The 11,755-nt window shown below is 34.0% G+C and overlaps 2 protein-coding genes across 2 annotated transcripts; one reads left to right on the top strand and one right to left on the bottom strand.

The window, feature by feature from the left end:
- The first annotated feature begins 7,857 nt into the window (after positions 1-7,857).
- On the top strand, positions 7,858-8,892 carry LOC116165187. The gene is made up of 2 exons (XM_031479498.1): positions 7,858-8,121; positions 8,186-8,892. The coding sequence occupies exons 1-2, from the start codon at positions 7,858-7,860 to the stop codon at positions 8,627-8,629; spliced, it is 708 nt and encodes a 235-aa protein (XP_031335358.1). The 3' UTR covers positions 8,630-8,892.
- On the bottom strand, positions 8,650-9,572 carry LOC116165176 (putative nuclease HARBI1). Its single transcript, XM_031479491.1, has 2 exons — positions 9,462-9,572; positions 8,650-9,408 (listed from the first exon to the last, which is right to left on the bottom strand). Exons 1-2 carry the CDS (start codon positions 9,555-9,557, stop codon positions 8,650-8,652), a joined length of 855 nt encoding a protein of 284 aa, XP_031335351.1. The 5' UTR covers positions 9,558-9,572.
- Between the last annotated feature and the right edge of the window lie 2,183 nt (positions 9,573-11,755).

Genomic DNA, 11,755 nt, shown 5'->3' with positions numbered 1-11,755 from the left:
TATGTAGTACAACTTACCTCTAGGTTTAAGATACTTAGAACTGCTGTGTAACGTTTCTTTTGAATAGATGTTCTTAAACATTTCTTAGTACCTATATATTTGAATTTTCCATTCTTCGGTCTGCAGAGTTAAATTGACACCAAACGGTGAAAACCCATTATCAATCATTTACACCTTCCATGTGAATTAATCATTTATACAAGTTGAAAAGACACAGTAACGCGGTGATATTAAATCTGTTTTGGAGTAAAAATTGACTTCCAATATTGGTTAATAATCACCAAAATCAGATAATGACCTCACCACTTACGATTGAAAGTGACAACACATTGTGTAATTGCTACACCATCATAATGTCAAGTTACTCTACGGCTTAATTAAAGTCACTAACTTACATGGTCAAGTGACACTGAAATGGAGTTATATATTATCCTGGATTTTATCCGATTGGTGTGAAGTTCTCAATAGATCAGAGTAGATTTTAACACAACAATAAAGTGGAAAAATGACTCTGTAATGTGTTACAAAGTCAACACCGTGCACATGGTGTAAAGCTAACACCAAAGTACATGTATGGATATGGACACGGAGTAAGAGTAGTTTGGTGTAGTATGGTGTGACTATATTTTATACTGTGACGTCGATTGATTTAGAAAGTGCTTACTTTGTGGTTCCTATTTGTTCAGAACACAGGAAATATCTAAAATTCCAGTTCAATGACGTGGCATATGAGTTCACATGCTTGCCGTTTGGATTATCCTGCGCTCCATATATTTTTACAAAAATTTTAAAACCTGTTCTTTCTTTTTTGCGCGCCGAAGGAGTAGTAATTGTCAATTACCTAGATGACTTTCTTATAATAAGCGATTCTTATACAGAAAGTGAACGACACACTTCTTTTTGTCTTAAGGTATTAGAATCTCTAGGGTTTGTCATAAACTATGAAAAAAGCGTCTTAGTTCCTAAAAATCAGTGCAAATATTTAGGGTTTATCTTTGATACTTCTTTATTGCGCTTATCATTACCAATCGACAAACAAGTTCACATAAAAAATTACTTAGTTCCTTTTTGAGTCGTTCCAGCTGTAAAATCAAAGATTTTGCACGCCTTATCGGAACACTGACCGCTGCTTGTCCGGCAATTAAATATGGGTGGTGTCATACAAAATCTTTGGAACAAGCAAAATTAAAAGCACTAAAAACTTCGAATTTTGACTTTAATGCAGAAATGCAGATTCAAGGGGCTGGTTTGCGTTTAGATCTGGTCTGGTGGGTGTCAAAGATTTCTACTTCTCACAACGATTTCAAAAAAGACATTTTTGAAATGGAAATATTTACTGACGCGTCACTAACGGGATGGGGAGCATGCGCAGGAAAAGATAAAGTGCGTGGATGGTGGACACTACATGAACAAACGCTTCATATCAATGCACTAGAATTGATGGCTGTATTTAATGGAATTTCTGCGTTTACTCCCCATCTTAGGAACCTAAATATTCTCATAAGGTCTGACAACACTACAGCCATATCTTGTATTAACCGAATGGGTAGTGTGAGTCATACTAGGCTAAATATGATCTCTCGACAAATTTGGGATTGGTGCGAGGAAAGAAATTTGTGGATTAGCGCCGCTTACGTCTCTTCGAAAGAGAATTGGAAAGCGGACGCAGAATCGAGAGCACTCCTTCCAGAAACAGAATGGTCGTTACACCAATCTGAATTCGAGTTTATTGTCAGTATCTTTGGGAATCCAGAGATTGATCTCTTTGCTTCCAAAGAAAATAAAAAATGCAAACGTTATATCTCTTGGAAAAGAAATAGTTCAGCAGAAGCAGTGGACGCGTTTACTGTACCCTGGAAGGAGTGTTTTTTCTACGCCTTTCCTCCATTTAGTCTCATCTTACGAACCCTCCGTAAAATTATAGAAGAAGAGGCTACCGGGATAGTTGTGGTTCCCTTTTGGAAATCACAGCCATGGTATCCTCTTTTTTGCAAATTAAGCATAGATAAGATCATACATTTAGGACCAAATGATAATTTATTGGTCTGCCGTTACAGCAACCAGCCGCACCCATTATCTCCGACACTTACCCTGGCGGCCACAACTTTATCAGGCAAATCTTCAACTTGAGACAACTACCCGACAACGCCATCTCTACGATATTAAAATCCTTAGCTTCATCAACCCTACTTCAATACAACACGACCTTCAAATTATGGTGGCAATTCTGCAAGGACCATAAAAGCAACCCCTTCACAGCAACGGAGGCAGATGTAATAAACTTTTTTCAAAACCTTTTGGAAAGAAGAGAGACCAATTACGCCTCCTTCAACACCCACAGATCAGCGCTTTTCCTGATCTTTCCGAACCTATCCGAGCAGGGGACTCTGGTTAAAAGATTTCTGAGAGGAGTCTACAACATTAGACCTCCAAAAGCTAGATATAATTGCTCTTGGAATCCACAGATCGTCTTAGACTATCTCAATAAGCAAAAAACCGAAGACCTAAAGGCGATTTCAAAGAAATTAATCACTTTATTAACTTTAGCAACTGGACAAAGACTACAAACTCTATCCCTCATAAAAATCAAGCACATCGTCGAGAATGAGGGTGGGATCAAAATCTTTATCCCTGATAAAACCAAAACATCTACTTTACGAAACTTCCAGCCAGTATTAGAGCTTCCGTTTTTTGCTAACCAGAGGATTTGCCCAGCAACAACTCTGAAAAAGTACATTGAAGTCACCGAGCAATTTCGCCTACAAAATTCTTCAGAGCAACTTTTCTTGACGTGTACTACACCACATAAGGCAGCAAGTAAACAAACCTTAGCCAGATGAGTAAAGGATACCCTGAATGCAGCGGGCGTAGATATAGAGGTGTTTAAGGCGCATTCGACACGACATGCCTCAACGTCAACAGCGTTTCGTCGTGGAGTATCTCTAGATTCTATTCGAAAAGCGGCGGGATGGACGAAAAAATCCACAACATTCGCTAAATTTTACAATAGGCCGATGCATGATCCGCATGAATTTGCAACATCGGTACTAAACTGTTCAATAAGTCTTGATTGAGTTTTGTATTGTTTTACATATTACTTTATCTGCGCCTGTAGGATAACTCTCACTTATCCCGGTCATTTTAAGTGGGATAAGAACTTAATTACCACACTCAGTGGGATAAGAACTTCATTACCACACTCAGTGGGATAAGCCCTTGTCAAAACAATGTATGATCAAAAATCAACTATCAAGATTATATATTGTAAACATTAACGTATGATGGAAGAGTTCCAGACTCACTCATGACATAAGCAAAGAAATCAGAAGCAAAATTTTTGACGTATAAATTTTCTTGACGTTAGGATTTTCTTGTTTCTATGGCGTCGAAAACTGCTAACTATGCTACTTCGATTGAAATTTAAAAAAATGCATCAAATTTATTTTTCGTTTTTAGCAGTAGAAGAACAGTCGCAGATAAAAAGTTGTATTTAATACTTGGGCTAACGGCCATTAACATACTCATGCTCTTACAATAGCTCGGGCTAACGCCCTCGTATGCGCAATTGTCGCATTCGTAAGTTAATGAGGCCGTTATCCCACTGATTAAATAAATAACTATTATCGTATAAGTTTGATAACATCGTTAAAAAATTTAATCAATATATATATATATATATATATATTGTACAATTTTTTATAATTTCGCAAATTCATATACTAGGCGAGAGTACTTACTCGGTATTTCACACCTAGCTTTTTCGTTTATTTGCCGAAAATCTTTAAACATCTACATAGTAAAGTAAAATATCTTCGGAATGGATACCGAAATATAATTACGATCGAACTTCACAGGCGAGTTCGATTGATCGTTCAATTATATACTTAAATACCTGACACCATGTATTATCTTCGGTTCTAATTACAAATAACAAGACATTGTAATTAAACAGTTACTTTATTACAAGAACGTAAACCAAAAACACATTAACGTAAACACGCCGCCATTCCAGTTCACCAACGACCTTATTCACCTTGTGGTAGGTGTGTTGCCTAACATCTAACAATATTATACAATCTATGGCTATTTTAATCACAAACGATGTCGCGGAGTTGTGTTCATGGACAGGGGCGAGGAATAACTATGAAATTAAAAACAAGCAATTTTATACCGTAAGTTTCATCAAAATATTTTAAATTTGAAATTCAAACTACTCTAATGTATATTAGTAAATTAGTAAATAACAGCATAAGTGAGTGTTTTCACTTTAATAACTTCATAGGTAGTTTTCCACTAAAAAATTTTTTACTTACCAACCGATTTTTCATTGCTAAGGCATAAGCCAAATTAAAATAAGTATATTTGATTTTAATGTAAATAAGGTAAACCTATGATATTTTGCCTTGTACCTATTTCTTTTTTTAGTGGAAAACTGGAAACAAAAACTTCACAAAGTAAAAGTATTGGCAATTTATTTTTTAAAAGGAATACTTCTTTGAGAATTGAAGCAAAATAGTTCAACTGTATGTATTGTGTTACAGGTGCAGTCAATAAGAAAACTGGCTTTACCGCCAAAGAATTTGAAACTGCAATAAAGGATTGGTTGAGGCATGCTCGACAAAGAAAAGAAAGAGCTGCTGAGAAAAATAAAAAGAAAAGTAATATATATTCATTATTGCCTGACTGTACAGAGTGAGAGAAATGACTGAAGTGTTTTTATGCTAATCCTAACGGAATTAATTAGGTATGAGAATGTTTTTAACTTAAATGTCTGTACATGCATTTCAAAAAACTGTAACACATCTTTCATTGTTATACATTATTTTCTATTTTTTCACTTAGGGACACTGCAATTATGTACAAGTCGATGAATAATATATCTGATCGACATAGGCGAAGGCTATTGCAAAAACATAGGGAACTATTTCGACAACAAATTCGTACACCTGATTCAAGTCACACGCCTAATTTAGTACCGTCTACTTCAGAATATCATTCTGGCGAAGTTGTGGGCATGCCTAATTTAGAAGTGGATGATTCTAAAATTGAAAATGATTTTACCAATCACATTCATTTCTCTAACAGTATAGAAGACACTGTAACTTATCTTCCAACTGGTATTAAACCACCCAATGTTGATATTGTAAATAATGATGCACATGACACTTTTGACGTTGTTGATGACTTATTTAAAAATGCTACAGAAATAAGTATTTCTGAAAAACTTCGCAGTTGGGCTATTAACGAGAATATTACTCTTAGCTCATTGTCAAAATTGTTATGTATCTTGAAGACAGAAGGAATCAAAAACATTCCATCTGATACTAGAACTCTTCTAGCAACACCAAAGTCTGTACCAATGAAATATCAGTTGGCGGGAGGAAATTATTGTCACTTAGGTTTTAGTAAAGGTATATTGTGGTCACTAGATATGTATTGCAAGCAGAAAGTAGATGTTACCGATGCTACTTGGGTGTTACTAAAAGATTATTAAAATTTTGGATTTCTGGTGACGCAAGTATGCGGTTTCCACAAAAAATTTTAGAACAGATCGATAGCAAATATTTAAGTTTGAAAAAATTTATTCCGTGTGAATTTGCAAGAAAACCCAGATCATTGTTAGAAATAGACCATTTTAAAGCAAACGAGTTAAGACAAATATTATTGTACACAGGGCCATTTATTTTTAAAGATTTTTTAAAAGATGATAAATACTATCATTTTCTCTCTCTTTCATGTGCAATTCGAATACTGTGTACTAAAAATGTTAGCGAGCAAAATATTGCATATGCTGAAGAATTATTAAAATATTTTGTGACGGTTTACGATAAATTATACGGTTCTCAATATATAACATACAAAGTCCATAATTTAATTCACCTGTCCAATGATGTTAGAAATATTGGGTGCTTAGACTCTTTCAGTGCTTTTAAGTATGAAAATTTTATGTATACAATACTTCAGAAATTAAGAGCCGAATTCAGAGTCCTTCCTAATTTCAAACTCACACTCAACTAGTTAGTCACTCATTTGTAACTCAAGTTAGTGCGAATCCTGCTCATTCTCACTTTTGGTATTCAGAGAACATCTGTAATGAGTGACTAATTTGAGTGGGGTTTTAGTATGGAATCTGTCAAAAATATTGTTAGGGGAACGATTGGTAGTGGAAATTTTACCAAGTAACTAACAAACCGCTCTGGAAACGCTAACTTCAGCATAAACGGATATTTAATTTGAACTTATTTCTGCCGTTTTCTTATCGTCATAACTATGAACGCCAATAAAAAACCATTTATGACCGGAGATGAGAAGATTTTTAGCATTGGAAATGCTTATGTTTTGTATGGGTTTGAAGTTACTGGTTAGTCGAGCAGAAAAGAAGACAATTGGTGTCGCATCAAGTGATGATTGTCCTGTACTTGACTGCAATCGGTAGATTCAGGAAAAGTCGCGGATACTGTCGATACGGTAGATACTTACTTAACAGAGCGCAAGGGTTTTGTTAATTCGAATCTAAATTTATCGCACATCGCCCGTGATGGTATTACACGCATGTTACGACACGAGCAAGCTTGCGAGCGAGTGGAGCAAGTGATACTTGTACGGTTATTATTTCCAATGCCTCCGATGGTTGCAAGGATTGCGAAATCTGTGAATTTTTTTTAAGAAATTGTGACCCGGTATATTAACATCGTCGAATGTAAGAAGACCGATGCTGTGTCCGTGTCACAACGAAAAATGGTCTGGCAGACAATCGTGTCCTTACTTACTAAGATAATGTCTATAACAACACACTTAAAAACTACTTTGCAATAAAATATTCTAACAAACACAGGAAACACATTTGACATAACCAAGTTATTTTAAATTAGTGACACTTAAGGGTAGTCCAAAGCTGACTTACATCGTACTCATCTCTTACTCACTAGTTAGTAAGATTTTAGTCACTCATTCAGTCTAATTTGTTTCTGAATACCAATGTCAGAGTTTAGGTTGAAATTAGTAGGATCTGAGTGTGAGTTTGAAATTAGGAAGGACTCTGAATTTGGCTCTAAGTGTCAGTGGAAGACCCTTGCAACAAATATACAAGCGCTTGACAGAAGAGTCTCTTGTACCTAATCCAAACAATATAGTTGAATCGAAATTGATTATTTCTCGTGATATAAAAAAAATTAAATTTACCAATTTTACAATTTCAACTAAATCACCTGATAATGTATGTTTGTTAAAAAACGAACAAGTTGGATATGTTACCAATATTCAGGAACAACACGGAAAAATGTTGTTTTACCTTAACACTTTTCAAAAAAGAAAATCATTTTTTGAAGTCCCATGCACTTCTCAAGATTTTAATATACATCTCTGTGAGACTAATGTAATTGAAACTGCAGTTGTTGAATTTCCTGATATAATAAGGAAGTGCATGTTGATTCCTTTGAACGCTAATCAGTCACTGTGTGTGCCACTCATTCACACCCACACGTTTGAACATTTATAAATACAGCAAGTTGCATATCGTCGCCTTCATGCGTAAATGTCGTAAGTCCAATTTTAAAGCCGTTTTACATTACACAATAAATTGCACAAGAAGTTGCACAATTTTTGAGCCTAGAAATATTGTGTAATATCAAACGGAAAATTGTATGCGATATCCAAATTGTTCAAGATATTTAGAACATGCTCTATTTTCATACAATTTTTCGTTCAATTTCTCAAGTACGCATGCGTTATCGTGTGGAATGGCTTCACACACACTTCACACTTCACAGCTGATCGCTGATGGTGATGAGTAATTATTGTGTACTGTGTTTCATACCGTTATATTACTTATATTATCATTAAAACTTGAAATTTGAGATGTCGTGGTCGAGTGATCAGATATCATGTTTGAGTGAAGAATATAGGAAGTATCCAGTTCTTTACTTTGTTAAACATAAAGATTATCATAACAAAGCATTGCGAAATGGTCCTCTACAAACAATTGCTGCAGCTTTACAAAAACTGCGGCCCAATGTGACAGAGGCAGATTTGCAAAAGAAATTTTTGGGATTACGTACCACTTACAGCAATGAACGTAGAAAGGTTTTGGCTTCATTACGTAGTGGAATGGATAGTGATTCAGTAAGTACTTACGTCATTATTGTTCCCACAGGTGTTATACAGAAACTTCGTAATTTATTTTTAGGTGTATCAACCTAGTCTGTGGTATTATGCGAAAATGGAATTTTTGAATAATCATTTGGCAATACGAACATCCGTTTCGAATTTAGATGCATTAGTCTCCAACACTGAAGAATATGTAGTGGAAGATAATGTACTATCACCTGTATCTGATACTGGGACAATAACGCCTCGTGACGAAACTCCTGCTTTGTCAAGATCGGGCACTCCGATTGCGAGAAAAAGGAAGGCAACCAAAAAAGATAATGACAATGAACTACTTTCACAGATGACGAAGCATCTTGGAAGTGTTGTCAGTACATTAAATAATCCTAAAGAAACAAGTAATGATGATGATATATTTGCAAGTTTTATTTCATCACAACTTAAAATGATATCAGATCAACGAGTAAAAGCAAATGTTAAATACGAAATTCATGGCATTTTGCATAAAGCCATGAACAATTGAATGTAATAAAAGTAATTTGTTCAAACAATGCCTACTGCTCTATCTTGCCATTCCACTCTACCCACTGAATTAAAGTATTCACAAAATTTGTCTCTAATGTTAATAGCTTCACGGCTGCTATGACTTCCACCTTGTGATGCAATACTTTCCAGATGACATTCTTCTTCAGTTCGTGTATAAAATGGATTGTTTGATGCTAGGTGGTTGTGTAATATACAACACGTTAATGTGATCATTTCAGCTTTTTCAGGGCTTAGGTTTATTGTGTTTAATAGAATTCTAAATCTGTTCGCTAAAATGCCAAAGGCATTTTCTACAATGCGTCTGGCACGTGAAAGCCTGTAATTAAATATTCTCTTTTCTCTAGTCAAATTACGAGAAGGATATGGTTTCATTAGCCGGCAGGACATAGGAAATGCATCATCCCCTACCATGCAAAATGGTACTTTCAAAGTTGTTCCTGGTAATGTCTTATCGTCAGGAAAGTTTAATAAGTTGTTATCAATGTAATGTTTCAAACTGCTTTCTCTAAATACACACCCATCACTGTTCCTTCCGTTTACTCCTACATCCACGTATATAAACTTATATTTTGCGTCAACAAGAGCAAGAAGTACAATGCTGTGATGGCCTTTATAGTTGTAATAGAATGAACCGGCACTTTGAGGAGCTTGGAAGTTTATGTGTTTGCCATCTATGGCACCTATGCACATGGGAAAATTCCATTGTTCTTCAAAATCTTTTGCTATACATTCCCATTCACTAACAGTTTGGGGCATCTAAAAGTATACAATATGCATAAAAAGAAATTCATTAAATCTATTTTAGCAACCTTTAAATACTGGTTCATAAACCCTTTTATTATTGCTTGACACACCTCGCGAATAATTAAACTAATGGTACTTTCATGAATGCGAGTTGCAAACATTAGATCTCTGTAAGTATTTCCACATGCTAAATACCGCAGAGTAACTGCTAATCTAAAAGCACTTTTATATAATGTTTAAGTATTTAAAACGGAAGCATTCTTTACCTTTGTTCGGCCGGTATACATTCTCTAAAATGTGTGTTGACCTTTTTGATATCTTTATATCAATATATTTCGAAAACCTCTCAAGAAACATCCGAATCGGTACTAGATTCTGATTAAGTATTTGCGTTAATGTTAATTATATAGTATAAAATGTGCATCTAAAAAAATAAACAGTGACTGGGATATTTAATATCCAGAACGTTTTTAATATAGGTACACAAGTAGGGAGATACGCTACTTTCTGCCTTATAAACCGCGTGTATGCATATGCGCAAGCGATAATCGTCCTTACTCAGTCATAGGCGCGCGTTTATAAATAAATCGATACAAAACTTTTCGGTAATGTGAAGTGAATTACAAATAGTAGTTGAGAATGTCCAGAATACGCTCCACAACGTTATTAATGGATATTTTTTGATCAGGGTGCAAATAAATTAGATACGACGAGTTGAAGCGCTAATTTCTCAAAATATTACGGTCGAGTTCGTTAGACGCCGGCGAAAGTTAAGATTCCTCATTTAATCCCGTGCTTTTCGGTCGTAAAAAACACTAAATAATAAATAGTTGTAGTGGTTTCACATACCTGAGCTATGGGCAGTGCAAAGTATATATTCAATAAATTCAAAATATGCAAAAAAAAATTTGGGGTGTTTTTTACAATTTACCCTCTAGAGCCACCCCGTACAGGACGATTTTTGACGCCTTCTGGATTTTGATATTTCTAATGATCATGCATCATTTAAAATTGGTTTCAGCTTTTAACCCCGAAGTGTAAACGAAAATCATTTCTAGACGACTTTGGCGATTCTGTGCCCTCTACTATTGCAACCATTTCTCTTGCCAAGTTTTGCGGTTTTTCTTTTTTAATTTTCTACACTGCCTTTGTCTAAGTTGTCTGACCAGTAATACAGAACTTACAACAGCAACAGTGATTAAAAGTTTTTGCTTTAAACTACTCATTATGAAAATAAAAATAACAAACAATTAAACTGCGCATGATCACGTACAATAAATTTTGTATGTATATCAAACGAACAAACTTCGCACACAACATATTTCCTACAACATTTTTTGTCTAAAAAAATTATACAACTTTTTGGCTCATTTATTGTGTAATGTATTCAATAATGATATTTATAAACTTATACTATAGTTACTTTGTGTAGGTCCATTTTATTCTTTATAAATAAGTAATAAAACTCAATCTACACTAGAAAACGTATTTATTGCTGACTCGTTTCGACAATTTTAAATTGTCATTAATTAATTAATTAATTAATGACTTATTACTTCATTAATTTATTCATAAAATCGAATTTGTTGCAATGCTTAATTATACATCAAGCAAAATATTACTAATTAATTAGTTGCAAAAAATTATCAAGAACGCGTCAAAAACCACTTTTAAAAGTGATTTAAATCATCTCCTGTAAAATTTGTCATTTAGAACTTACGACATCTACACATGAAGGCGACGATATGTCGATTTTGCTTGCAATCTTTTAAGTTATGTATGATATTCAATTCCGTTTATTTATGTGTTAAGTAAAAAAAATTATTATAATCCTATGTGCCTGTAAAATTATATGTGATTAGCTTTTATGCCAAAGATTGTTTAGTTTGTTCTTTTATCATTATTTTTATTTTTTTAATTATGTGTACTTCTACCCATATATAAATTAGTTTTTCCATTTCTTTACTTTTTTTGCTACTGTTAGGATCTTTTTTTTGTTTGTTTAAAAAAGTATTAGTTTAGTTTGTTTTATAGTCATCTGTGTTTGTATTATTTAGAATTTTGTTGTATTACTATTTAAATATTATATTTGTTATAAACGTACTGTTAATATTTATAAATATATGTATACATCTATATACAATTATTGATTTTATTTATAAAAAAAACGTCCCAACCAAAAACTTTTTTTACATTTCAGAGACGTAACTATTTTAGTTGCATAATATTAATACTGTTACTTTAATAGGTCCAAATAAGTAATTTGCTGTAAAGTTACTTTTAAAGATTAAATGAAAATTCCATTGCATAGTCTAATTTAGGTCGCATTGTGTAATATAGAACTATTCACAATGTGATA

This window comes from Photinus pyralis, unplaced genomic scaffold (assembly GCF_008802855.1).
Source record: "Photinus pyralis isolate 1611_PpyrPB1 unplaced genomic scaffold, Ppyr1.3 Ppyr1.4_LG1, whole genome shotgun sequence".
NCBI classification, from domain to species: Eukaryota; Metazoa; Arthropoda; class Insecta; order Coleoptera; family Lampyridae; genus Photinus; species Photinus pyralis.
Note: the sequence above shows the minus strand (reverse complement) of the source record. Positions and strands in the feature narration are given on the sequence as shown.

Bases quoted from the DNA above. Each gene is read 5' to 3' on its own strand.
- LOC116165187 (XM_031479498.1), top strand. From the start codon at position 7,858: ATGTCGTGGTCGAGTGATCAGATATCATGTTTGAGTGAAGAATATAGG. The intron at 8,122-8,185 runs GTAAGTACTTAC...ATTTATTTTTAG, and splicing joins GTGGAATGGATAGTGATTCA to GTGTATCAACCTAGTCTGTG.
- LOC116165176 (XM_031479491.1), bottom strand. From the start codon at position 9,557: ATGTTTGCAACTCGCATTCATGAAAGTACCATTAGTTTAATTATTCGC. The intron at 9,409-9,461 runs GTTGCTAAAATA...GTATACTTTTAG, and splicing joins TTATGAACCAGTATTTAAAG to ATGCCCCAAACTGTTAGTGA.